Source organism: Balaenoptera musculus, chromosome 13 (genome assembly GCF_009873245.2).
Source record: "Balaenoptera musculus isolate JJ_BM4_2016_0621 chromosome 13, mBalMus1.pri.v3, whole genome shotgun sequence".
Taxonomy (NCBI): domain Eukaryota; kingdom Metazoa; phylum Chordata; class Mammalia; order Artiodactyla; family Balaenopteridae; genus Balaenoptera; species Balaenoptera musculus.
In genome coordinates, this window is record NC_045797.1 from 13,545,825 (window position 1) to 13,573,685 (window position 27,861).

The 27,861-nt window shown below is 47.2% G+C and overlaps 2 protein-coding genes across 3 annotated transcripts in view; one reads left to right on the forward strand and one right to left on the reverse strand.

Annotated features, from left to right (window-relative positions):
• The first annotated feature begins 2,135 nt into the window (after positions 1–2,135).
• FABP1 (fatty acid binding protein 1) lies at positions 2,136–8,172 on the forward strand. Its single transcript, XM_036873498.1, has 4 exons — positions 2,136–2,259; positions 4,223–4,395; positions 5,859–5,951; positions 8,056–8,172. The coding sequence occupies exons 1-4, from the start codon at positions 2,193–2,195 to the stop codon at positions 8,104–8,106; spliced, it is 384 nt and encodes a 127-aa protein (XP_036729393.1). The 5' UTR covers positions 2,136–2,192; the 3' UTR covers positions 8,107–8,172.
• A 7,492-nt stretch (positions 8,173–15,664) lies between these two features.
• SMYD1 (SET and MYND domain containing 1) overlaps positions 15,665–27,861 on the reverse strand; it is a 41,678-nt gene continuing 29,481 nt past the window's right edge. For both annotated transcript variants that reach the window (XM_036873923.1, XM_036873922.1), the window contains 4 exons: positions 24,545–24,637; positions 22,303–22,466; positions 20,989–21,157; positions 15,665–19,766 (listed from right to left, as the gene is read on the reverse strand). In XM_036873923.1, the coding sequence (XP_036729818.1) occupies positions 19,608–19,766; positions 20,989–21,157; positions 22,303–22,466; positions 24,545–24,637 (585 nt within the window). In that variant the 3' untranslated portion in view covers positions 15,665–19,607. The remainder of the gene's footprint in view (positions 19,767–20,988; positions 21,158–22,302; positions 22,467–24,544; positions 24,638–27,861) is intronic.

Here is a 27,861-nt window from a genome sequence, read left to right on the forward strand (position 1 = left end):
GGTCTGCAGGGAGTCGGTTCACAGGGGCTGCTCTTCCTCGGACACCAGAAAAGGGTCCAGGCTTCCTGAGAGGCCTCTGGGATTGGTGCTGTCCTGCCCTATGGAGAAATTTTGTCATGCTCTGTCCCCCTATCCACCTTAGAGCCCACTGAGCGGCACTGTGGGCTGTGTCTTTGACATCCACGGTCAAGGGGAGAGGGTCTTGATGTGGAATTTATATGCCAGGCATCCCTTTACCCGAGGAGGGGTGTTGGGCAGGCGGCGGCTGCATGAGAGAGCGTGGTGTGTCCAGGGTACTGCCAGTAAATCCTCCCAAATAGAGCACTTGATGGCGGGGAGGGATTGGGGGGTGTCTCAGGTATAACTTGAATTTAGCCCGGGGCTCAACCAGTGCACAGTCATTAGGCAGACACATGTCAACTATTAACCAGTGGGTTACCCTATGTAACCCAGATGCCAGCAGGGATTAGATGGCACCAGCCTTCCTAGAAGCCTGCCTGCCTCCCTGCCACTGGGGATGCCTTAGTGACTCGGTCACCCCACACCCTCTCCTTTCTGCCTGCTGCACTGTTCTCTCTCCTCCCCCATCATCCAGGAGGGAGAAGGAAGATGCAACTGATGTCTCTCTCTCAGTCTCCTGCCCAGAACAGCCCCTGCTGCCTCAGCAGCTCAACCTCACTGAACACAGACCCCGGGCTCCCTCACCCTCTTTCCCTTATCCTGTCATTTTCTCTCTCTCTTATACACACACACACACACACACACACACACACTAATCTCCTGGCTGCCCAGCCCTAGTGACTCAGTGGTTTGAGGGGGCATTCCTATCTGACTATTCTGTATCTCTCGTTTTTGTTTAACGAGAAACACCGTGGCCTCATTATCTGCTGACAGTTTTTATTTGCTGACTAATCATTAATTGGACATTGCTACGTGCCAGTATTGGGAATACCAAGGAAGAAGTACAGTGGGAAAAAAGGCAGGGAGAAATAAACCCGGTAGGAATGACAGTATAGGTACTTGCAAAGTGTTCTCTGAGCCCAGAGGATTCATAGCGGAGGCTACCAGGGGGAGGAGAACAGAAGGGCAGGGCGAACCCCGTGAAAGCCAGCCTAGAGGCATGAGGGCCCCCGACAGGTTCAGGGGGTCCAACAGGTCCTACCTTCTTCCTTCCCCTATCTTGTCGCTGCCTAATTAAATGCATCTCAATCTCCACACACCTGGTTTAAAGGTACCCTTTCACACTTCCAAAAGGAGATTTTTTTTTTTTTTGGCTGTGCTGGGTCTTCGTTGCTGCACGCGGGCTTTCTCTAGTTGCGGCGAGTGGGCTTCTCATTGCAGTGGCTTCTCTTGTATCGGAACACAGGCTCTAGACACGCAGACTTCAGTAGTTGTGGCACACGGGCTCAATAGTTGTGGCTTGCAGGCTCAGTAGTTGTGGCTCACAGGCTCTAGAGTGCAGGCTCAGTAGTTGTGGCGCCCGGGCTTAGTTGCTCCGTGGCATATGGGATCTTCCCGGACCAAGGCTTGAACCCGTGTCCCCTGCATTGGCAGGCGGATTCTTAACCACTGCATCACCAGGGAAGTCCCGAAAAGGATATTGATTTGGACTGTGGAGGAGCCTGTGAGGAATTCCCAGAATACAAAGCAGCTCTAGGGACTGATGACAACTTGGTAAAAATTAACTTAGTGTGATGATAAAGATGAGAAGAGATCGTAAGGTAACTAAGGTGAGGTTTTGAGATTCAAGGGATTCTTTGGTATTTTTCTGAGTGTCTAAATCTAGATCCACACGTACACATACACATCTCCACGTATATATGTATACATACATATACACATGCACACACACACATATATGCACGTGTAGGTATGTACACATATGCACAGACACACATTTCATGGGAGAGCAGCATCTTAAAGGCTGCAGGGCCATAGGGCTTTGCACCTGACTGGCACTCATCAAGGTGTGCTGAATTGGAGCAAACCACTGCTGTGCCCAACCTGTTTTTTTTTTAATCGTTGACCATTGCTCTCAGGAGTTAATGTTTGAACCTGGCCATAAAGGAGTCGACAGCGGCTGACCTATGGCCTCCACTTGAAGGGGAAGGAGCCCCCTATAAATCAGCCCATGCTGGGAGCCCTGCCAGCAGTGCTGTTGGCTCAGCTGTGAAGGGAGCTTCGTCGCCACCATGAACTTCTCCGGCAAGTACCAAGTGCAGAGCCAGGAAAACTTAGAGGCCTTCATGAAGGCAGTCGGTGAGTGCTGGGCCACGGCTGGGGGCCATGGCCATGACGGTCTGGTCCTACACGTGGTGGCCCTTTGGGGTCCTGACGTCTGGATGGGAGGAGCGGCGGTCCAAGCTTTACACAGACCAGGGGTCCTGTTCTGTTACTTTCGAAGCTCATGCTATTCCTCCCTGCACAACGCTACGCCTTAGGCAAGTGGAAGGAGCACTGAACTAGGGTCTGATCTGGATTGAAGCCACCTCTGCTGATACCTCATTGTGTGACCCTGTTCATTTACTCGTTCATTCATTTATTCATTCTTTTATTTTTTTATTTAATTATTTATTTTTTTATTTATGGCTGTGTTGGGTCTTCGTTTCTGCGCGAGGGCTTTCTCCAGTTGCGGCAAGCGGGGGCCACTCTTTATCACGGTGCGCGGGCCTCTCACTATCGCGGCCTCTCTTGTTGCGGAGCACAGGCTCCAGACGCGCAGGCTCAGTAGTTGTGGCTCACGGGCCTAGTTGCTCTGCGGCATGTGGGATCTTCCCGGACCAGGGCTCAAACCCGTGTCCCTTGCATTGGCAGGCAGACTCTCAACCACTGCACCACCAGGGAAGCCCCATTTATTCATTCTTCTAACAAACTTTGATTCAAGGCCAACCCCACGCTGAGATGAGTGCTGTGCTGGGCAGATACCATGGAGACAGATAACAATGAGCCACGTTTCCAAGGTCACAATTTAGAGAAAAAGAGAAGACATAAATGCAATCAAGCATGCTCTAACGTGTCCTGAGTGCTGACTCAGCATCAGGCCCCATGCTAAGCCCTAGACAGGCAACATCCCGTTAACGCCTCACCAGAAAACTCTGAGTTGGGTACTGTTATTCTTCCCATTTTATAATTGAGGCAATTGAGGCCTTGAAAGGTGAAGTAATCCCAACCAGGGTCACACAGGTAGTAATCCCAAACTGAGCTGGGATTTGAAGCCGGCACTAGTTCCCGGAGACACATTTTAAATCACTTCCCCCCAGCCCACCGGGTCACTTACAGGAGGATGTGGTGGTCCTGGGAGGGCATCAAGGGAAGGCTTGGGAGGAGCAAAGGCGAGCCTTGGCTGAGCCTTGGAAGGTGAGCAGGTGTCCCCTGCGGGGCTGGGGGAGGGCAGTGTCCTCCAGGGGGAGGGAGCAAAGGGGCAGGGGGACAAGGAAGGATGCTGAGAGGAGAGGGTGGGGAAGACAGCAAAGGCAGAGAGAGGAGGAGCTTCGGGGAAGCTGAGAGCTAGGACCTTCTCCTGTAGGGCACGTCACGCCACCTCTCTGTGTCCTGCATCCCTCACCTGGGCAACAGGACCCTCCCCACCACTGTCAATGCACCTGGTTTTCATGAACCTCAATTCATGTAACAACATAGACATGCTCTGAAATTCGTAAAGCTCTGTCCCTGGGCAAGGGACTCCTGGTCCATCTTCCTCAAGAGCCTCGATGGCAGAGGTGGAGGTAAGGATAGGGGAACATAGGTTTGCCAGGCACAGTCCTGGTGTGTGCCTGCCGTTCTGGCATAATTATTAAGAGCTCCCCTTCCACTCTCAGTGGGGACCTGGCTTGGGAGACAAGCTGGATGGTCCCCTGAATGTGGAGGACAAAATGCTTTACACTCAAAAGAGCAAAGTCTGAAGGCTTTAAAGTAGGAGGAATGAGGAGGGAGAGCAAGTAGGAAGCAGGTGCTCAGCCGAGAAAAGCTTCCCCTGGGCAGACGGGTGTGTTTTTTTTATAAACCAACTGGCAAGATAGCAGGTGCATGAGATCAGGCCAAGTCAGGCCGCTGACCTGCCCTTTCAGAGGTCAAAACCCACATTGCTCACAGGACTGCAGAAAATGCTGAGGCCTCCGGGAAAACACGGCGTCTCCCCTCCCCCTCCACATCACGGAGTTTCTCTTGTGACCATGCAGCTCCCACCTCTGCCCACCTCTAAACTTCCAGTGCTTTCCACCAGGTATGCCTGATGACCTCATCCAGAAGGTAAAGGACATCAAGGCGGTGTCAGAAATCGTGCATAACGGGAACCACTTCAAGTTCACCATCATCACTGACTCCAAAGTGATCCAGAACGAGTTCACCTTGGGGGAGGAGTGTGAGCTGGAATTCCTGACTGGGGAGAAGTTCAAGGTAGGAGGTGCCCCCTCCAGCCACCCTTTGCTTCCAGAACTTTCCCTGGAACCTGGTCTCAGGCTTCCTCCCTCAAGGCTCCCACCTCACAATTCCCACTGCTGATACCCTATCTCTGAACCCACTGCCGGGGTGAGAGGCAGAGAGGAAAAGACAGCTCTTAAGGAAGAAGCTCTTAGGGAAGCTCCCAGTTTCCTGCGACCCTCTGGAGGAGCTCTGGCCCAAGAGTCCGATCTCTCCCATATGGAGGGTATGGGGAACCAGGACCAGAGCAGGAGTCTAAGACTCAGAATCACCCAGGCCCAGCAACGGGCAAGTGGCAGTCTGTGCAAAACCCCTAACAGAGCCCTGAGGTCATCCGTGAGCCAAAGGAAATGGCTTTGCTGAGCCTAGAGCTAGTGGTCATGGGGAGAGACTTCCTGAAGGAGGTGCCTGCGACACCAAAGAACCAAAGCAGGCCTTCAGACCAAGCCTTGCGGGTTGGTCAATGAGCCCCTAGACTTTGCTACCTCATCTGTGAAATGGGCACAGTCACCCTTCCCAGAGCAAAGGCAGCGGGCAGGGCGGTGTCACCTCCGCTGGGCTGTGGCCAAGGTGTGCGATGAGAGCTGGGTGTGGGATGTGTGAGTGGTGGGCAGGCGGTGGCAGGGAGATCCAGGCAGGGGGGCGCCCCCCACAAAGGGCCTCTGTTCCTCCCTCCAAAACCCCACACACCCCAGCATCACCAGTACCGCTGAGTGGCCATCTTCACTCCTCTCCCCCAGCATCCCCTGACCCCAGACAACTTTGTGCATCGGTCTCCGCACAACTGTTGGTCTTTTTTTTTACCTCTTCTGATGGCTCTTGATTTCTGCTTCTCTAGATAGAACAGTACAGGTCAGGAAATCTATGATAGATTTTAGGAGGGAAATTCTCTTATATGGCCCACGGTAAGGGGCAGGCTGTCATGGGTTTTACCACAGGCCTTTTACAATTGTCCGTTTGGGAGGCAAATTTTAACATTGGCCAGTGTCTTATGCTCCATGCTGGGTTTCTGTTACCTCTTCCTGGATGCATGAAAAGGAGACCACAAGAGGAAAGATAAAGGTGCTAGAAGGAATAATATAAAATAATACAAAGCAAAAATATGTGTCCTTCCAATTGGCCAGGAGTTTGAATTTTGCTACTCCCTCCCTCCATTGGCTTGGAGAATTGCGACTTGAATCAATTTTATTTGTGTTTGATTTGAGACAGCTTAGGGGTCTTATGCTGACTCCTAGATCACATCCCATAGATGAAAAGTCTGACAAAAGAAGCCCTGCCATTTTCTTTAGTTCTTACATGCACCTCACTTCTGTTCAGAGCCAGAGAACAGGGTTTGGTTGCTGCAAGCAGAGACCTATGCAAGGGAGCCAACCTCATTAGCGAGAGGTTTACTCCCTCCCAGACCCTTCCTCCTAGGCCATTCCTTATGTCCCATGCAGGCGGTGGTTCAGCTGGAAGGTGAGAATAAACTGGTGACAACTTTCAAAGGCATCAAGTCCGTGACTGAATTCAACGGTGACACAGCCACCAGCGTAAGTTGACACTCTGAGCTTGTGGGTCCTCGTGCTTGGGGCCAGGGGTCAATCTCTGCTACCACTTACTGAACATCCACTGTGCCCAGGCAGCTTTCACACGTTATCTCGAATCTTCCCACCAACACTGACTTTTCTTAATGGGGAAACTGAGGCAATCATACAGCCAGGAAATGGCAGAGCTAGGGTTCCTCTGAGTTGGATCTGTCTCACAGGGCAGCAGTCCACGGTGATACACTGTACCACCCTAGGAGAAGCCAACTCCCATTGTAGACGGCGGAGTTTTGTACATTTCTTACCGGCTTGCAATGGATGCTAATAAGGCATCTTGTTCTAATAAAACCAGTGCAGTGTATTAGGGCAGTTTTCCAATAGAGAAGTATGGTGTCTTAAGGAAGGGGCACACTTTTCTAATTCACCAAAAGCCCCCCATGTGCTGGTGGTGGCCCCAGCTGGTGCTTCCCTGCCTCTCCCGGTTCCTTCAGGCTGTCCTTCCACCACCACTTTCCTGGTCAGGGTGGACCACTCCTACTTCCCCCACTTCCTTCCTTCCTCACTGCCATCCCCTGTCTCCTCTCCCCTTCCTTCCCCAACACCCAAATAGGATGGGATAGGAGAGGAGCTTGGTAGGAGACACAGGGTCGTGCAAAGCCACCAGCACAGGTCACACTTCTTAGACTCTGCTGGGATGTAGACACAAGTCTCGCTCACAGGCTGGAGGACAGAAATCCATTTATTCCCACCTGTGGTCCTCTGATTCATGGAGCAACCCTTCCCATGGACGCAGCACCCACGCTCAGGGAAGGCTTGGTTTGGCAGAAAGTCGGGCTGTTTCATTGCTTTTTCTATTTTATGACGTTGCAGTAATTGTTAGCCATAACCCTTCCCTTCTGCATCACTAACCAATGAACACAGAGACCTCCATCTGCCTTGCAAGCCCAGGGCACTCAGTAAATGCCTTTGCCCTTTTGGCATTTATAAGGAAAACCATATTCTTGGCAATTTCATGGCAGCTTATGGATCTGGCACTCCGGTTTGTGTGTGTCACATCACCCTTGGTGCCTGGCTGTCGGCCACATCCTATCCCCCATGTGGGAGTGAATAGTATAGTGTTTCTTCTGCAGTTATAGTACAGTGTCCCCCCGGCTCTTCCTTGCCCACAGGTTGTATTTTGGGGAGTAACAGAAGGCAGAACACTGCGCAAGGGGTCTGTCATCACCCTGTTGAAGGGGAGAAATCCCTCAACTAGGGAGAGAGTGAGGGTCAACCATGAAATTTGCAGTCCCCGGCACATTCACAGCAGAGGAGAGAGGCACCTGCAGGGCAGTGGGAGATAAGCTGTCCTGGACTCAGTCCTGGACTCAGTCCTGGCCAATGTCTTTGATATGCTCCATTACCCCTAATCCTCTCATCTCCTGTGAGAGAGGCAGGATGGGGGACTTAATAGACAGGTTGACCTGTCCAAGGTCATCCAGCTAATGAGTTGTAGAACTAGGGTTCAAACCTAGATCTTTCCATTCCATTTCATTGCTGTTGAAACTAAAGGGCTCCCTTTTCACCCTGATGACATCACCCCACATCATTGCCATAGTCTTGTTCAAGAGAATCAGCAGGAGGGAAGGGCCGGGGGAGAAAGGAGCAACCCTCAAAAACTCAAAAACTTACGGATCCAATGAATCTAAGGTTTTTATTGGCTCCACAGCTTTGGGAGGAAAATTATGCACTACCTACTAAGTTTCAGGCTGGATGCCCAGGTGTTTCCCCATACACTTGTCCTCGGTGCTCAACACATGTTTGGTCCATAGTAGGTGCTCAATGAAACTTTGAGAAATTGGATCAGATTGGACTGGTTTGGATGGTCTTGCTCTAACAGTCATTGATGTAGAAAGGAATTCAGTAAAAGGCAGGACAACTCTCCACGTGAGGAAGTAAAGTGACAAAGACTCAGCATGGGATTTTAGAAAAGATTGCCAACCCTTCCTCTGGTCCTATAGAAAACAGAAGAGTCTTTGAATGACTACATATGTTAGCATACTGGGGGCTTAACTATCATTTACAATTCAACATCAGATGAATGTTTCATGATGTCTTTTCTGGCTTTCAGACCATGACACTGGGTGACATTGCCTTCAAGCTAATCAGCAAGAGAATATAGACAAGTCTGTACTTCATATTCTTTTAGTTATATACAATTAATGTAATAAAGTGAACTTTGTTTTAAAAAAAAGTCTTTTCCTTTTGATGGCTTTTCATTGATGTGGTTATGGAACGCCGATCACCTCCATTTTGATAAATCTTGATAATCTGCACATTCCATCCTACGGAGTCAGGTCTGATTCTCACCCTGAAAGCAGACCCCAGGCTGCCCACTCAGGTGACCCTGTAAGGGACACATGATGTGGCTGGATCTGTAGAGCAGCCCTGGAATGACCTGTCCCAGTCAGCCACATGGCAAGGAGCCAGAGCAAGAGGGGCTGTGTGCTGGGTCACTCCCATGGGGCCAGAGAGAACAGGAACACTGGGCAGGCCAAGGGAAGCTATGCTCACAGCAGCCCCACCCACCAGGGGACATGAACAAAAAGATCGGGCATTGACCCACCCAGGGACAATTCTGCCTCCTAGAGGAGGGCTGAGTGAGAAGCTGCCAGAAGCAGACAGAGGAATCTCAGGGAGAAATTCCCTCCATGCTGCGGGCAGAAGCAGAATATGGGAGAAGAGGGATTTCTCCAAACGGCACCTTGTACCAGGCTCCGGTAGCTGCTATGGGTTGAGTTGCATCTCTCCAAAACTCACATGTCGAAGTCCTAACCCTCACTACCTCAGATCGTGACCTTATTCAGACATAGTCATTGCAGATGTAATTAGTTAAGTTAAAATGAGCTCATACTGGAGTAGGGTGGGCCCCTAATCCAATACGGTTGGTGTCCTTATAAAAAGGAGAAATTTTTGAACACACACATGCCCACAGGGAGTATGCCATGTGGAGACCAGTTATGCAACCACAAGCCGAGGAACTAGCAGAAGCTAGGAGAGAGACCTGGACCAGATCCTTCCCTACCTCTTGCAGAAGGAGCGTAGCTTTGGTCACCTTGATCTTAGACTTCTGGCCTCCAAAACTCTGAGATAATAAACGTCTGTTGTTTGAGGCACCCAGTCTGTTGTACTTGGTTACGGCATCCTTAGCAAATGGACACAGAGCTCATTTCCTATACCCAAAGAGCTACCAAGCTCGGGCATTTCTACCTTATATCTTTCAGCTCTCAGAACCATGTCCAGACCACAGAAAGCTCTCAACAAAGATGCTTTAGTGAATGAATGAATCTGTCACCTTTCCCACCTTCTCTTTTCCCTCTTTTGGAGTTGAAATCCCATTACTTGTTACTTGCATTGTTTCACAGGCCACTATGGCATCTCCCTGCCTCTCTCTCTCTCACCTGCGAATCTCCACCCCACAAACCGTCATCTTCCCTAAAAACAGCACTGATCATTGCCTTACACATAAGAGTCAAACTCCTCAACCTGCATTCAAGGCTCTGTAACAGGGGTCAGTAAACTTCTTCGGTAAAAAGCCAGAAAGTAAATATTTTCAGTTTTGTGGACCACCCAGGCTCTGCCACAACTCCCTAATTCTGCTGTTGTAGCACTGAAGCAGCCACAGACAATACCCAAACAGGTGGGCATGGCTGTGTTCCCATGAAACTTTATTTATGAACACTGAAATTTAAATTTCATATCATTTGCCTATGTCATAAAATATTGTTCTTCTTTTGATTTTTTTCAACCATTTAAACATGGAAAACCATTCTTAGATCACACACCGTATAGAAACAGGTGGGGACTTCCCTGGGGGTCCAGTGGTTAAGACTCCACGCTTTCACTGCAGGGGGCACGGGTTCAATCCCTGGTCAGGGAACTAAGATTCCTACATGCTGTGCAGTGCAGCCAAAAAAAAAAAATGTGGCAGCTGGATCTGACTCATGGACCATAGGTTGCCGAACTTTGCTCCATTATGTCCTGTCCCACCTTATCTAGCTTTACACCCTTCCTATAATATACACTCCAATAGAGTTAAACAACCTCTCATTCCTCTCATAATTTAAGTGCCACCTCCTCCAAGAAAGCTTCCTAAACTGCACAGCTGAAAGTACTCTTTCCCTCTCTCTGGCTTTTTATCTGCACCAGTCTATTGGATGAAGTTCTTCCTTCCTTGCTCTACAGTTTTCCCCATATGTTAGCCCTCCTTCTTCCATGTGGAGCAGGATCTTGGGGGAAAAAATGGGAGACAATTATTTCAGGAACTAGGACAGACTTAAGGAAAGTGCTTCAGAGCTTGAGTAAGAACTCAGAGTTGGAAGATACAGGGAAAAATACAACTAATAGGAGACTACAATATGCCATTCACAAAATAAATTCCAGATGAACTAAAGGGCTAAATGAATAAATGTGAAATATTAGAAATAGATATGATGATAGATAAATAACTTGAAGTATAGAAGACCTTCTAAAACAAGGTGCAACATCCACGAAGGGAAAGATTAATTCATTTTACCACCTTACAAATTTTAAATTTGATATGAAAAAAAAGACACTGTAAACACAGTTTCCAAGAAGAAGCAATAATGTGGGAGAATATATTTGTGGCTTACATAACAGAGGTTAATAGACAGAATATAAAAACCTCCCCCAAATCAATAAGAAGACCAACAAGTCAATGGAAAAGTGGGTTGAGGACATTTACAGGGAATTCACAATATGAAATATGCTTAGTCTCACTGTAATCACAGAGGAGGGATGTAAGATGAGATATCATTTTACAAATCAAACTAGTAAAACATAAAAAGATTGACCACATCCAGTGTTTGCAAGGATGTGATGAATGGCTCTCCCATCAGTTGGTGGAGATATAAACTTGTACAGCTCATTTGGAGCACCACTTAGCAGTATCCGTTAATATTTTCAAGGTGAATTTCCTAGCACCTAGCAATGCCACTGTTGTACATCGCCCTAGAGATGTGTTTAAACATATGCACAAAGAAGCATATAAAAAATGCAACAGCCAAAAACTGGAAACAAATGCCCATCAGTAAAAAAAAGATTAGATAAACTGTGCTATGGCCACACTCTGAAATAACCTTTGGTAGATTAAATGGACGAGGTAGATCTATATGTACTGTTACAGGACTATCTCTAAGACCAAGCATTAAAAAAAAAAAAAAAGTAAGTTTCAGAACAATATCAACAGTACAATATCATGTAAATTTTATTAAAATATGAAACCAAATTATCTATTTATATAGGTATACAGATATGTCTATGACCATGGATGGCTGGAACACCAAATAATAACCATGACTTCTGTGGCAGGAACAGGAATTGGGTGGGAGGTCAAGAGAGCTTTTTGCATTATTTATATTGTTTGAATCTTTTACAAGGAACTAATTTTGTGGAACTACTTTTTTTAAATGAGCAATGACTTTTTAAAAAGCAGATGATTTCAAGTAAAAATAGTGGGCTTGAAGGCGTGGTTCTAGTTAACTAATCCATGATTTTGGACCTCAGTTTTCCCATCTGTAAAATGGGCAATACAACACCTTCTCTCGTAGCTTTTGTAAGGAGCCCATGAAATGATGCCAGTACCATGCAAATAAAACATGTCATCGTTGCCACTTGGATTCCTAGGAAACTGCGCTTGGGTTTGACATTTAGACTTTTAGTAGCAGAAGCTCTGTTACTGCCCAGAGAAATTAACCTCTGTGAACAGATGGAGCACAGAGAGGAAACAAGGTTTGCTTAGGACCACCCAGCTGATAAATGGTGGAACTGAGGTTCTTTGACTCTTAAGCCACAGGAGGCGGAAAGTAGTAGAAATAAGGTCTTCTCCTCAGCAAAGCCTCTAGGGATCTGACAAACTTCCCAAAGTCTCCTCCTAACTGGGAACAGCTCTGGATTTAGGAGGGGATTGCTTGTATGTTTTTGCCTGAAAAGGAGAATTCATTTTAAATGCTGAATTTGGATTTCGTACAGGTGCCTAGAGAAATCTGGGCCTGAAGCCTGCTTTAAATAAATTGAATAAATGGCTGTTGATGGTACCAGCTATTTTTAACTTGACCCCTAGTCTCTTCTGACCCCTCCCTCTTCCCTCCGCCTGTCTTGTGGGCATCCCACTACCAGAGAGGGCTCTTTTCCTGTGACAGCGGATTGATTTGTAAAGAGTCAGTTTTGGTGTCTATATCCATACAAAAGTAGACATTTCTGTTGTTGTTGTTTCAACTGATTGTCATTAGAATAAAGAAAGTGATTTTTTTGGGGGTGGTTGGGGGGTTGAATATAGCTCATACTCAATCTTCAGACCATTTTTTCTATATATACTAGAGGCATCTTGACCATCCTATGATTTTCTAGTATTTCTTACCAGTAAAACACAGAGATGTGGAATTACATGTATCTTCTCCACAACCTAGGCTCATTCAGCCAGATCAGGGCTGGGCAATGCTAAGCTCTGAGGAGACAGTAATTCCTGGGAGACTTGACATCTAGCAGGGAGACCAACCCATAATCCACATGGCGACAGTACGATCCGTGCCGTGATGCTGATGTGTACAATCACCAGACCCTGTCTGCCTCAGAAAATGTCTCAGTGGAAGTGACGTTTCAGCCGACTCTCAAAGCATCTGAGTGTGTTTGCTTGGCAGGGAGGTGTGGTATAAATGGAGGCTTGGCAAGAGATGAGGCTGAGAAGGACACAGAGTCTCTGTCATGAATATCCTGGTAAGGAGTTTAGACTTGACCCTGGAGACCATAGGGAATCATTGAAGGGTTTTCAGCTGCAAGAGGAACATGATACTAAATGCACTGTAGCAAAATTATTCTGGCCATGGTGTCGAGGATCAAAGAGAGGGCCATGGCTGAATACAGGAGACCATGAAGAGACAGTGGCGATGGTCCAGGCAAGAGATGTTGGGGACCTGAACCAAGGCAGTGCCTGTGAGGATGGAACAGAGTGGAAAGGTTCACGAACATTTAGGAATTAGAGTCAATGGGATCTAGTGACTAGGTGTGAGAAGTAAATTAGAAAGATATATGTCAGGGAAATACTGTATGACATCACTTATATGTGGAATCTACAAAACACAACAAGCTAGTGAGTATAACAAAGAAGAAGCAGACTCACAGAGAGAACAAACTAGTGGTTACCAGTGGGGAAGAGAAATATAGGAGTGGGGAAGTAAAACGTACAAACTATTATGTATAAAATAAGCTACTAGGATATACTGTGCAACATGGAGAATACAGTCAATATTTTGCAATTACTATAAATGGAGTAAAACTTTTAAAAATTACTCCCTATATAGTGAATCCCTATATTGTACACCTGTAACTTATATAATATTGTACATCGACTACACTTGAATTTTTTTAAAAAAGAAAGACACATGTCAGGGATGTATCAGCAGGAAATAAGGCTCACTCAAAAGGGTTCTCTTGATGAGAATTTAATGAAAGCACCATATACAAAGGTGTGGTTTGAATAAGGGGAGCCTACGGGGTAGGTGAGGCACCCAGGGACCAGCAACCACAGAAAACCATTACCACCCATGGGCCTGAAGTGGCAACCTGGAGGACAGCATTACTGGAGCTCAGTGAGAGCTGGGACCCTTCGAGCACCACCACCCAACAGGTGCTGGTTAGGCAGGGAGGGGGCAGGGAAGAGGGAACGTGGTGGGGAATAACACCCACCTCTCTCTCCTTCTACCATCCCATCTCCTGCCAGTGTCTCCCACTGGCTGAACAGGAAAGCAGAAGTCAGCCCTTCTGGGCGCAGAGCCGGGCAGAGAAGGGTTGAGAAGGAATGTAGGGAAGGGAAGATGGAGACAAACTAGCACAATGGGAATTCCTTTAGTTGCGAATCAAAGGAGCCCACTTAGGACTTCCCTGGTGGCGCAGTGGTTAAGAATCCATCTGCCAAGGCAGGGGACACAGGTTCAAGCCCTGGTCTGGGAAGATCCCACATGCCGCGGAGCAACTAAGTCCGTGCACCACAACTGCTGAGCCTGCGCTCTAGAGCCTGTGAGCCACAACTACTGAGCCCACGTGCCACAACTACTGAAGCCCACGCACCTAGAGGCCAAGCTCCGCAGCAAGAGAAGCCACCACAATGAGAAGCCCGTGCACTGCAACGAAGAGTAGCCCCCTCTCGCCACAAGTAGAGAAAGCCTGCGTGCAGCAATGAAGACCCAACGCAGCCAATAAATTAATTAATTAAAATTTAAAAAAGAAAAAGAAACCCACTTAAACTGGCTTAGGCCAAAATTAAAGGTGGGAGGGGGTAGTTCACTGACTCATGTAACTGTCAAGCAGGAGTGGATCCAAAGCCTTACAAGAATGTCATCAATACTTCTCACTCTCCTTGTCAACTCCTTTTTCTCCCTCGATGCCAGCTATGTTCTCCCAGAACTTTCCAGGCAGCAGTGAGTCTGACTACCAGCATGTCTAGGGTCACAAACCGAGAGCTTTTATTCCCAGAGAAGTGCAGGGATTCCTTCTCCAGTTCAGAAGGGCCCCAGCAAGGGGCCAACTGCCTGGCATGGGTCGCATGGGGTACTGGACGCAGCTAGGACCAGCTCCTGACTCAACATACAGCTTGGGAGCTTGACACTGGCCATGGTGAGAATATTTACACTGAGAAAAATCAGCAAATGTTACCAATCAGGGTTCTTCACAACTTTGTTGCTGAATGTTTACCAGCAAACCACTGTGGGTCGGGAAATGCTGCACCATCATAGGTTCAAGCTGGGTGAATGAGGAAGAGAAAGGAGGCAAGTTGGACATGGCTTGTCTCTACCCTTCACCTCCACTTTCTTAGTAGGAGAAGGGACATCCTAATAGAAGCATGGTTGGAATGCTCATGGACCATTTATGATGGGCCAGGCACTGTTCTAAGAGCCTTACATTTAAAAAAATGTAATTCTTTTTTTAAAATTAATTAATTTATTTTTTATTGTTGGCTGCATTGGGTTCTTGTTGCTGCACGTGGGCTTTCTCTAGCTGTGGCGAGCAGAGGCTACTCTTCATTGTGGTGCACGGGCTTCACATTGCAGTGGCTTCTCTTGTTGCGGAGCACGGGCTCTAGGCGCATGGGCTTCAGTAGTTATGGTACGTGGGCTCAGTAGTTGTGGCTCGCGGGCTCTAGAGCACAGGCTCAGTAGTTGTGGCACACGGGCTTAGTTGCTCCGCGGCATGTGGGATCTTCCCGGACCAGGGCTCAAACCTGTGTTGCCGGAACTGGCAGGTGGATTCTTAACCACTGTACCACCAGGGAAGCCCCAAAATGTAATTCTTATAGCAACACTATGTGATAAGTAGAAATAAGGAAACTGAGGCATGGATGAGATAACCAGTCCAAGGTCATCTAGCTAATATCAGGAGAGCTGATATGAACTTAATTTGTGTCAGTGTCCATAATCTTGAGAACTACACTGAAGTATTCTCTAAAACTGCACCGTCTAATACAGTAACCACTAACCACATTGGCTATTATAATTGAAATGAAATAATTAAAAGTTCAGTTTTTCACTCATATTGACACATTTCAAGTTCTCCATTGTCACATGATGCTAGTGGCTACTGTATTGGCCACAGATAGAACACATTTCCATCATGACAGAGGGTTCGATGAATAGACTGTCAGAAAGAAAGAAGCCACACACATTTGCTTGGAAATACAGAACATTTAATGGCCTCTGTGGACTGCGGTAACGTAAAAACTCGAGATACACAGTTTCATGTCTCTTCTGCTCTGATCTAAGCAAATTCATTCACTTATTCATTCATTCATTCATTCAATACACATTAACTGACCACCTACTATGTCCCAGGACCTGTGCTAGGTTCTGGGGATAGAAAGATGAATAAAGGAACAAAGCTCCTGCCCTCCAGAGGCTCACAATCTGATGGTGGAGGCAGACAAGTGAAAAGGCAAATCTAAGGCCATGAGGGGAGTGTGATGATGGGAGATTCAAGGATAATATGACAGACTCAGACAGGTAGCCAGCTGAATCTAAGGCTTTCAGGGAAGACTTCACAGAAGGGGTGATTTCCAAAGTGGGTGTTGAACGATGAATCTGAGTTGGCAGGTTTCGGGTATTTTAGAGAGAATGTTTCAAATCTCAGAGAGGCACAGGAAAACATGGGTCACCCGGGGACCCGTGACTGAGTGGATCTGACTAACGTCTCAGATGCGGTAGATACTCAGGCAGTGACTAGAACAGAAGTCAGATGTTCTCCTCAGGGGTGGAAAGAGGGCAGCGCTAAGGAGGAACAGGTGTCGGGGTGGAGAGAAAGGAATGAGAAAGAGCTTCCTTTTGGACACGCCAAGTTTGATGTGCCTGCAGAACGTTCAAGAGGGTAGGCGGGGCTGGTGCTCAAGAGCAAGGTCAAGGGATACAGATTTAAGGACATCAGCCTCAAGGCAGTGATTAAACGAAGGGCCTGGCTGAGTTCATGGGGGAGGGTGTGCAGAGAGAGATGAGGACAAACTGAGAGTGACCAGAATGAACAAAACCAGCTCCAGGAAATGCCAGCCTATCAGGGGCAGGAGAGAAACGGGGCCAGGGGAGAAACCTCATTAAAGGATCATCGCAAGGATATGGTGCCTGGAAATCAAGGGCTGTGATGCCAACTGAGGCAGAGAAGCCAAATAACATGAGGGCTGAAAAGTCCCCACAAGAGTCAACCATGGGAGGAACCACGTTCATGAACTCAGGAAGCCAGGCTGCAGTAGGTTCAGGAAGAAATGGAAAGTAAAGAAAGGCAGATAATAACTGTGGGAGACAAAGCCTTTTTAAAAAATACTCAGCCTTGAAGATTATGATCAAAGAGTCCCCAGCACGTCTACTAACTGCTTTGAAGAAGCCAGTAGACAGAGAAATGTGAAGAATCCAGGGTGAAAAGGAATAAACGGGAAGCAAGGCCCCAAGGACCTAGGACGGGATGGGGTCCAAAGCACAGGTGGAGAGTTTGGCTTTGGAGGAGAGGGGCTCCCATTCCACGGGTGTGAGAAGGAAGTGGGAAGGATGAGCACAGACACAACATGTGTGAACGTGGGAAGAGGAAATTGAGGAATCCCATCTCCTGGCCTCTCCATGAAGCAGGAGATGGGGTTCTGCTGAAAGCAGAGGACTCGCTCGAGGACAGAAGTGAAGACCTGAAATAACCACTGGGCAAAGGGAGAGCCAATGAGAAGCACAGGAGCACGCCTGGGCAGCACCCCAAGGCCAGCTGAGATTGGAGAGGAGGCCATGGAGGCGCCTGGGCTGAGTGGTGCCCTTTTCCTGGCTGTGCTCAGACCTCCAGGTGCAACAGAGGAAAAACAAGACAGCTGGATTCATCCAGGACTGGACTCTGCTGAGTAGGAATGGGGGATGGGCAAAAAGGAAAAGAGGCTGATGCCCTGGTTATCCAGAAAGATGTGAAGACAGGAGGAGGGTGACACACTGGAGAAAATACGATGTCATCTAGTTATCAGGGGTGGAGGAAAAAGAGAAGTGAACAGATGGAAAGCCATGACCAGAGAGTTAGACATCAAAAATGAAGAAATTGGGAATTCCCTGGCAGTCCGGTGGTTAAGACTCCGCCCTTCCACTGTGCGGGGGCACAGGTTCGATCCCTGGTTGGGGAACTAGGATCCCGCATGCCACAAAGGGCGGCCAAAACATGGAGAAATTATGGGTGATGACAGTGTCCAGGGTGTAACTAAGAGAGGGTTTTAATGGAGGAAATGGAAAGACACCTGGAATTGAGTAAATAAAGAATCTGTAAAACAAGTGGTTTAGATGGTTTGTGAAAGTGGACTTTGAAGACACCAAATTTGAGGAAGAGGGGATGGAAAAGAAGACCGTGAATGTGGGGGAATGACCAGCGGTGTGGCAGGTGACAGTGACAAAGAAGGGAAGAGGTTTGGGGGAAGGTTTCATATGAGGGTAGAAGAGGGACCATTTGAACTGGCGCAGTTAGGTCCCCGGCAGAGGGCTGGTGCCATCCTTACATGAGCTTGGAAGAACTGTCAGTCTCCCTGTGAAAGTTCTGAAGAAGCAGGTGTCCTCAATGAAGAGCCAAGTGCCAGGTACCAGTATTCTGCAAAGAGGTGGCACCTTTGCAGAGTTTTTGGACAAAGTTTTTGGCACATTGGCAGAGCTGTTGGTCAGGTTACGAGGGAAGCAGTGGATCATTCTGAGGACGAAAGGGTGGGGATGGAGGAACTGACACTTTAGGCACAGATGACAAATATGGGGCCTGATGGGATCACCTGACCTCAAGATGTTAGCTAGAGCTCTGGGGTCAAGGGTGGCCCCAGAGAGTGTAGAAGACTTGGTGACACTCTCAAATGGGGGGCTTTTGTCCAGGATCCCCCAAAACATTCGTGAGAAGTTTGGGACCCCAGAAGATAACAGGACAATGGGACAACTAGATTGGTTGATTCCCAAGACCCACACTCTTGGGTGGAAACCAGAGCAGCCTCCCAGGAGATGAGGGCAAGTTGGTCACACTCCCAAAGAGGTCCTCACCTAGGTGTGCAGAGTCCAGACTAGACATTCCTTCTGGTAAGAAAAGCAGAGGACCCAGGGAACGGACAATGAAAGAAATCAAGCAAGGGAAGTCATAATTATTCGTTACTATAAAATAGAGATTTACTGGGGGCCAGTGATGAAGTCTAAGCTGGTAAAGACCACCCAGGCACGTGTGACAAAATAAAAGACCCAAAGGCCAATTCCACTGGACCCATGATCATCAGGTATGTGGGTTTCCAAGTTTCTCCCTCAACTTCACCCTGAAGAGACTTCTTCAATCCTAGGAGGCCAATGGCCAGAAAAATCTCAGCTATTATCCAAGTAGCCCCACGTCACGGGAATCGCAAGGCTTGGCAGGGAGGGTGTGGAAAGGAAACACTCCCTCTCTGTGTTCCAGAAGTAGTTTCAGAATAATGCTGGGAACCCAGACTTTAAACTGAGGCCTCAAGTGGTTTGGGCAAAGCCCTCCTTCTGCGTACGTGCCCTTCTGAAGAAGTTTCAGTTCTCTGAGTAGGACCTAAAAGGCCCAAAGACAGCCTCTTCTTCATAACTCCACACTCGCCTGAGGAAACTGAACATCACCCATCCCAGTCAGCAAATCCTGAATATTCCAGAGACACCTGCACAGATAGGTGAGCGGCCACCTGAGACTCCAGGTACCTGCCACCCTTAGCTCAGCTGTCATCTCCTCCATGACACCCTCACCACTACACACACACACCAAACACATGCCCTCCACTGTACCCCCTCTCTCCATAGAGTTTACCATTGCATTTATTATCACACTGTGCTTTAATTGTTTACATTTTGCCTCTCCAGCTACATTTGGAGCTTCTTTATCCCTATAAATATTTATCCCAATAAATAGTTGTAGGAGGAGTTGGACTGGTCTGGGATAGAGTTAAATTGAATTGAACTGAGTTGAAATGAACCGAAATGACACTGGGAAAAAAAGAGTAGGACATTCCCGCAGCAACAAGGCTGAGCGTTATGCTGATTTCCTCATCAAGGGTCTCCCCAGAAACCCACCACCTCCAGAACGTCTCCCCAGTTCCCCAGCCACGGCGCCCCTCTCCCACCAGGCAGGTCCTCATTGCTTCTTGTGGAACAGAGCCGGCGCCGGCTCCTTGCTGGGTTCAGCCATGACCTGCATGGGCTGGTTGTTCAGGGCGGCCTTGCGCATCTTGTGGTACATGAACTCGTTCTGTTGGAACATGCGCAGCTCCATCTCCGTCTGCATCCGCATGGCCTGTGGGACGCGGATACACCGAAATTAGTGATGACAAGCCCCCAGGATGTGTTGGTTTCTGACCTACCTTGGCCCTTTTGGAAATGACAGACTATGGGGTAAGCAGCTCCCAGCCACTGAGATTCAGCTGTACCTCCTCAGAGGACACACACACACACTCACACACTGCGAGTCTAAGGTCCTGACAGTGGACTCCATTTGTTAGGAAGAGGGAGTCAGACCCCTGAGAGAGTAGCTTGAGGGAATGCTTTCAGCAGAGAATGTTTGTTCTTAGGAACTTCTAGGTGGGGACCTGGATTTGAGCCCTGGTTCCTGCACTTAAGTCCCATCAACACTGTGGGACATCAGGCAAGTGACTTAATCCCTTCAGCCCTCAGTTTCCTCATACATGAAATGGGTGAGATTCCCTTGTACTTTACAACGGCCGGGAAGATTACAGCATGTGACACATAGAAAAACCCTCATTCTCCCATATGTTAATTCAAGAAATATTCATCAAGGGCCACGCTTCGTTGAGGGGCTGAGGTTAGAGCAGTGAATTCAATGACAAACACTTGTATTTGACAAGCTTAATGTACTGACATACATTCTATGACACCAAAGTCTGTCCTCTTTCCCTGTACTACTGCCTGAGGACAGTCCTTTGAACTCTGTCACTTTCATATAAATCAGCCCTCGAAGCACAAAGCCAACCAGCAGCTATGCAGAGCATGCCACTCACCAGACACCATTCTGAGTACTTTTCACACATCAATTCATTGAACCTTTGTCACAACCTCACCCTTTTTTCTCCATTTTTCTGATGACAAGACTGAGGCCCACACACTCAATATTTGTAGCCACACAGCTGGAAAGTGGTGAAACTGGAATTGGATCCCAGCAGTCTGATCCCAGAGTCTGTACTCCCGGACTCTACTCCACGTGGCACGTTTTCTAATGTACGTGCTACACACACACGCACACCATTAGGTTTTCTCAGTCCAGGCTTGGAGCATCCCAGCGTTCGAGTCTCAATTTTGCCATCCACTCGCTTTGTGACTAAGGACAGGTTACTCCCCTTCTCTGGGCCTCAGTTTTCTCAGATGTAAAACAAGGGGAGTGGACTAAGCATTTCTGAATTCCCTTCTGGTCTAGCAGGCAATCTAGGGTCTTTCCAAAGGCAGAGTCTAGCACTCAGCTTTCATCTTCAGAGAGCCCAGACCTGCCCCAAGAAGCTACTTGCCTCTAAGTCCTTGGTGATGGGGTGGGAGGGTCCGTGTGTCACCAGGAGAATGCCGTAGGCTTTGCAGATCATGCTGTGCCCCACCTCAATGTTGCCAGCATGCCAGTTGGTCAGCCCTGTCCGCATGATGGCCATGCCCAGCTGGGCATTGTTGGGGTGATACAGCTTCCTGTAGGGGCAGAGCAAGTAATGATAACACATATTCCCAACCTACCTTTTATCTGCACAACATTTGACAACTTATAAAGTGACCTCACTGATTAAGTCCATATACTCTCCCACCAGAGCTGTGCGGCATCAACCATCAAGGGAGACTAAGGCACACAGAGATGCGGTGAGATGCCAAACACCCCACGCAGTGAGGCTGCAAGAGCTGAGACTCCGACCTAGGCAACTGAGCCGAGTCCTAACGGGGAAACGGGGTCAGGATTGTACTTGGAACTGGAGTACAAGGAGCTGGGAGCCTTCAGGGGCTCCCCAGCCCTCTCCTTTGAAAGGGCTAGGAAGTTCAGGGGAAAAAAAATAATGTGAATGTCCTTCTTGGGACAGAGTTGTATTTTCACCTCCTTGGCACTCTCTTAACAGGACTTCCTTTTTGCATGTTGTACCGTTCTCCCAGATTTTGTTTATGAGTAACATCCACTCAAAAAAAATGCAACTTTCTTATGCCAACGTATTCATTGGGCCAGAAATACAAATTCACATGCCAATGTGGACACATAAGGCAAGAGAGGACATTAGCAGAGGGAAGGCAAAGGAGTTGCCTTTTACAATTTATAAGCAAGAATGGCTGACACCTCTTTTTTTTTTTTTTTTTTTTTTTGCGCCTTGCTGTGAAGCATGTGGGATCTTAGTTCCCAAACCAGGGATTGAACCCACTCCCCCTGCAGTGGAAGCGAGGAGTCTCAACCACTGGACCACCAGGGAAGTTCCTCTTTTTTTTTTTAAATAAAATCTAAAGCTGACAAGATTGCCTCTTTTGATTGTTAGGGGGGAAAAAAACCTTTCGAAGCACTTAAAATCAAGCCAGATTTAGCCTTAAGGAAACCACAAGCAGAAGATGCCTCCCACATGATAGACAAGCTGGAGGATTTGGGAAAGACCAGGGGTGACACATAGATTTCATCTCAGGTATCAGATCTGATTATTTGGACATGATTGCTCAGAACACCATGATAAAAAGACTCAGTTATAAAGAGGAGAGTGATCCGTTACTGATGCCTGCTGTGGGCGCAGGAGGGAGAGGTAGCAAGATGTACGCCATCCCTTTGCCATCCCGGGAACAGACACATTTCCAGGAGGATCGTCACCTACATATAGCCATCCACCATCCTCCTGGCGTAGTGTGAGGCCTCCTCAAAGGCCTGCAGGTAGGAGAGGACCTCGGAAACGGTACTCAGCATCCGCAGCGTGTAGATGTTGGTGTCAGCAAACACTGGCTCCTGCTTCTGCAGGCACTCCCGGCATAATTTCACAACCTAGGAGACACAGGCCCTGTCCGTTATCCCTGCACCAGAGCACATGCTTAATTCACATATGGGAGCATCACGGTGGCATTGGACACTCGCTCTTCGAAGCTTGAGGAAATTGCCAGCAGAGAAGGGAAAGCACCAGTTTGTGATCTGAATAGCAAAATGGTCCTGTTTGGCTTAAGATGTAGGGATGGCAAGGGTAACCGTGGGAGACACAGCTGACATGGCAGAATGAGGAGTTATCATAGAAGCCAGTAGGGAGTTATGAAAGCCATGTTCATACATATATACGTACTTCGTCTCACAACAACGCAATGAGATAGGCACTACTAATATTCCCATTCTCCCAGACGAGAAAACTGAAGCACAGAGGGGCAAGTGCTTTGCCAAAGTTACACAGAAAGTGAGCAATGGAGCAAGCATTCAAATCAAGCAGTGGAGCTTTATCTTAACCATCATTCCCATGATTCTGCATCCTGGCTGTGCTTTGGAGTCATCTGGAGAGCTTTTTTAAATCCCGATGTCTGAGTCCTACCCCAGACCAATTGAAACTGAATATCCGGGGGAGGGACCCTGGCATCCTTCACATCTGCCCCTGGGTGGCCCTTATGCACAGTGACGTTGGACAGTCATGCCCTGCTCGAAGCGTACAGGATGGATTGGCAGAGAGAGAGGCCGGGGCGACCCATCAGGAGGAGGCCACATTTGTCCTGGTGAGGAAGAAGATGGGCCTGACCACAAGCGGCTTTATAGTCAGGCTTTTCCGACTGATTCATGTGTAGACATATCTTCAGTTACGCCCTACAAAGTCAGGTGGTCTCTAGATTTTAGTGGTTCATAGTTCTCCTCTCCTTCCCTTGTCACCCTCATGGGAGAAATGTCACACAATTCTTTCCATTTCAAATGCGTGGAAACCAATTTTCTCCGAGACTCTCCCAGAGGCCCACGAGGCAGCTGGGTAGGGGCGTGACAAAGTGTGAGCTGGCAAATAATCCGTCCTGAAGACAATCCTCGTTAAGCCCACGGGCAGCGGCCAGCCCTGCACCCGACCCTCCCAAGCTTGAGCAGAGAAGAGGACAAACGAAGAAGTGGACAGAGGAATGGAATCAGGAGCTCCAGCCCCTACCTCGAGCCTCTGCCATAGATTTTCCATACTGTACAGCAACGCTTTGTTCATGGGACTCTCTCCCTGCAACCCGACAGAACTCCTGGGAGGCAAGGAGCATGTCGTGTGTTGGTCACCCCAGTAAGGGCTCAGAAATGGGCAAAGAATGAGTGAGGAAAAGAGGCGAATGAAGATAAGAGAAAAGCAGATAGAAATGAACAGAAATTCATCTCCCACATTGCCATGCCCTAGTGCCATCCAAACCTAGCTACCAAATTGTTTAAAGAGCTTGGGGGAAAAAATACTGATTCATGGTCCCTGTGTTCTGTTGCAGACTAGACGAATCACACCGTAGGGGGTGAGACACGGGAATCTGTATTTCCAACAAGCTGCCTGAGTGAATTCAGTGCAAGCACATGCTCTGCAGGTCAGTGTTGGCAGTGGGTCTCAACTTTAGGTGGTTGTTGAAATCACTTGGGAGCTTTAAAAATCTTGATGTCTGGGTCCCACTCCTAGAGATTCTGGAGGAATTGTCCTGAGCATCAGGATATTTTCAGTGATTCTAGTGTACAGCCGGTTGAGAACTCCTGGTGTTTCTAGAGCCAGGGTTGAATGCACAGTTAGTAGATCTGGAAACTGTAGCCAGGACACGAGAAAGCAAGACACCCACTGCCATTTCCATTCCTCCATCCCTGATATCACAGACATCCCCAGCCCCAGGACATCTGTCAGGCTGCCTGTGCTCTCCTCAAACCCAGTTTCAGTGAGTTGAACGGTCACTGAGAACACACCCCTAAAAGGTGCTAAATGCTTAAGGGCAAGAAGAGTCATGGTCTCAGCCAAGGGACATCTTCCAGAAAAACAACCTGTTTCCTAGCCTCTCCATCTTCACCCCTCCACCACCACCATTTCCCTCCTTTACTAGAGAATCTTTCTGCCCTCCTCCCCACCCCCACCCCCTATAAAAATGAATTCTTACCTTGTGGTACAAACCCTCGGAGCGAGCCTTGTCAATTTTTTCCAGCGTATCCTTGGAGAATTGTATCATCTCCTTCACCACCTCCTGAGAGGGCTGGGAAAGGGAGGGACATTGAGTTGGAGACCCCTTTGTGAGGCAACCCACTGCACCTTTGAACAGCTGCCACCTTTGACATTCACTGTAGTACAAGATTAATGCCTTCTTCATTGAATGCTTCAGTTCTATAAATGCCGCTCAAGGTCCCTATAGATCAGGACTTCCCTGGTGGTCCAGTGGTTGAGGACAGAGGCCGGGGACTTGACCAAAAAATATCATACTCCAGTTTGCCATTGGAGCTCATTAAAGAGGGCCCTGTGGCTATGGGCTGTCAACCCTTCCAAGTGTCTCTGCATCCAGTCTATATTTCCTTGTCTAGACCAAAAGGATATCATGAGAGAACTTGTCAGCTGTGAAATCTAGACCTACCAGGCTCCCTATGTTTGCCTAAGCAGTCTAGTGATCTTGTAAAAAGAAAATGAGGTTTTGATATTTGAGGTACCATAATTAAGAAGCCAGTTCCAATGAAGGCACAATAATTTTGAAGAAAAAGTGCCAAATTTCTCAACGACCAAAGGAAAAGTTTGCTTGCTATGTTTATCCATATCAGAAGCTCTTTTCTGGGGGGACTTTCCTGGCAGTTCAGTGGTTAAGACTCCTCGCTTCCACTGCAGGGGTCACAGGTTCGGTCCCTGGTCAGGGAACTAAGATCCCGCATACCACGTGGCAAAAAAACCCAAAAAAACTCAACAGCAAAAAAAAAAAAAAAAAAAAATACTAAAGAAAGAGAAGTTCTTTTCTGAAAAAAAGATTTTTTTTTGCTTGGGCAAATCTAATATAACTTTTTTCCAAAATAAAAATACCTTTATTATTTATTCTGACTGTAAAATTAACATATGCAAACTGTAAAAAATTAAAACATATTAAAAAGTATGGAGAAAAAAGTAGAAATCCCCAGAACCCACACAAAGATGGACACAGTACGTTGAGGAGTATTTTCCAATGAGTATACAGAGGAAAAATATTTAAACTATTTAACAACTGGTACAGGAAAGGCACTGACCAATCAAAGGCACAGACACATCAACAAAGAGTATGTGTATATGACAGTATCAGTGTGTTCTGGCTGAATTGCAGTCCTGCATGTACACACATGCATGAGTGCATATGTCAATAGCATCAATCTTTTTCTAACTGGCATAATAACATATTTCTGTCTATTGCCTGTTTTTTTTTCATGCAGTAGATTGTGGATATTTTCCCATATAAATATAAAAATACCTCTATTGCCTTTTTAATAACTAGAGTTTTCCACTGTACAAAACTAGAATAATTTAATCAGTTCTCTGGTCGTCCAATTTTTTCACCACAAAGAATCGGGATCAACAGCTGTGTTTATATCTGCTGCTCACATTATTTTGTGAGGTCACAGTCACTAAACTACCAAAAAGTAACAGGAGAATGGGCATCTGTTCCCTTAAAAATACAGCCCCCTAATACATGGAGATCAAGGGTCTTCCCTCAGGCTCCCAGCTATCTTGAGCCAGTTCCACAGTGTCCATCTTGTAATAGGAGAACCCGAACCCAGGACAGCTTGCTTCAGGGTCAAGATCACTTAAGGAAGTGGGATTATATTTATTCTTCTCCTCACCTCACCTACTTTGGCTTCTGCAGAGTTCTTGATTATCCCTAAAATTCTGACTACCTTCATTTCCATATCCTTCTGTATCTGGGCCTCCCTGCAATTCTTCTGTATTTGTTTCTGTAATTGTCTCACAGCCTGACTCCAACATTTGATGCATCCATCAGTGCTCTGACTTCTTCTGGCAGGTCTCACTCCTGTCTTAACTTTCGCCTTGACCTTTGATTTGGCTGAGATTTCTGGCTTCTGTCTGCCTTCCTGCCTGACGACCCGAACGTTGGCTTCCCGCCCGAGTGCTACTCAGCACTCTGTTAGTTAGCAGACCATGTCTTGGTCCCAAGACCAGTCATTTCAGTGTGTGTCTGCCTTCCTTAGCCCGTTTGAATCAAGCACATTAGTAAGAGGAGTCCATATCTTGCCTGGTTGTGTGGAGTTCTGTGACTGGTGGTTCGGAGGTGCGTCACCCATCCATCTAACGTACATCTTTAGTTTCACCTGTAGTTTGTTGCCCAAGTGTTGGCTCACAAAATCACATCTAGTTTATGGAGACATCTAGTCTCCAATCTACTGTTAAGTTCCATTGTCTTTAAAACTGAAAATTCTCAGTGAATCTTCTGGAGTAATCAATATCTTGCAGGGTAAATTCAGGGAATACCAAGCTGTTAGGTGTTAATAAAAGCCTTGCTCAATTTGATGTTGTAAGGAAGAGCGTTACTTTAAGCTCTGGAAGGGAATTAAATTTTTTCAAGGAGGCAACTGCCAAGGTTCTCAAAACAACCTGGCTGAAAGGTTGTTAACTGACACATGCAACATGTGATAAAGCTATTCCGAGAAGGGAAATGGGCTGTTCCACTTGGCTCCCTTTTCGGAGTAAAGGCAGGAAAACCTGATCTGCAGATAGGATTTAAGGAACCCCACAGAAAGAGGGTCCGCTCTCCAGGAGCACCGCAATTAATAGAAAACAGGGAGGAAGAGAAAGGAGCCAGAGGAGAAGGGGTAGAAGCCAGAGGAGGGGAGGGAAAGAGGGACATTAGATCCCCAACCTTGAAAAACTGGAACATTCCTATGGTGAAAACCATAGCTGAAGGCTGGAGAGAGAGAGAGAGAGAGAGAGAGAGAGAGAGAACCAAACAGCCTAAACAAGGAGGGTCCAAAGCTACAATCGGGGGAAATTGGTGTTTTTTTCTCATTTTTAAAATATTTGGTTTTTATTTTTATGCAGGTCTATATGTGTATGTTTTTATTATATTTATTTAGTTATTTATAATATATACATAGGAGTCAGAAACAATTTTGATGCCAATTTAAGGTTTGAAGATGAGTCACAAAGCCTGGTGTATAGAAAAGAGCTTATCAGGCTGGGATAAAGCATTATTTAAATAAAGAAAGAAAAGCAACTGTGATGACATCATAGATAGAAAAGCTTGAAGGAACTGTTAATAAGTTAGTCCAATGCTCCACTTTACAGATGAGGAAACTGAGACCCACAAGGAAGAGACTTGCCCAAGCTCAGACGTTCAGGGTCACAGCCAGAACTAGAACACAGGCCTCCTAATTCTTCAGTATTCTTTCCACTACAATATAATGGCTTTTTATTATGCCTTCAGATGCATTTGCTTTTAGAAAGTTATACTCAATT

Excerpts from the sequence above, each read along its gene's own strand:
- FABP1 (XM_036873498.1), top strand. The coding sequence starts at position 2,193 with ATGAACTTCTCCGGCAAGTACCAAGTGCAGAGCCAGGAAAACTTAGAG. Across the intron at positions 4,396-5,858 it reads TGACTGGGGAGAAGTTCAAG|GCGGTGGTTCAGCTGGAAGG; the intron begins GTAGGAGGTGCC and ends TGTCCCATGCAG. Across the intron at positions 5,952-8,055 it reads ACGGTGACACAGCCACCAGC|ACCATGACACTGGGTGACAT; the intron begins GTAAGTTGACAC and ends TCTGGCTTTCAG.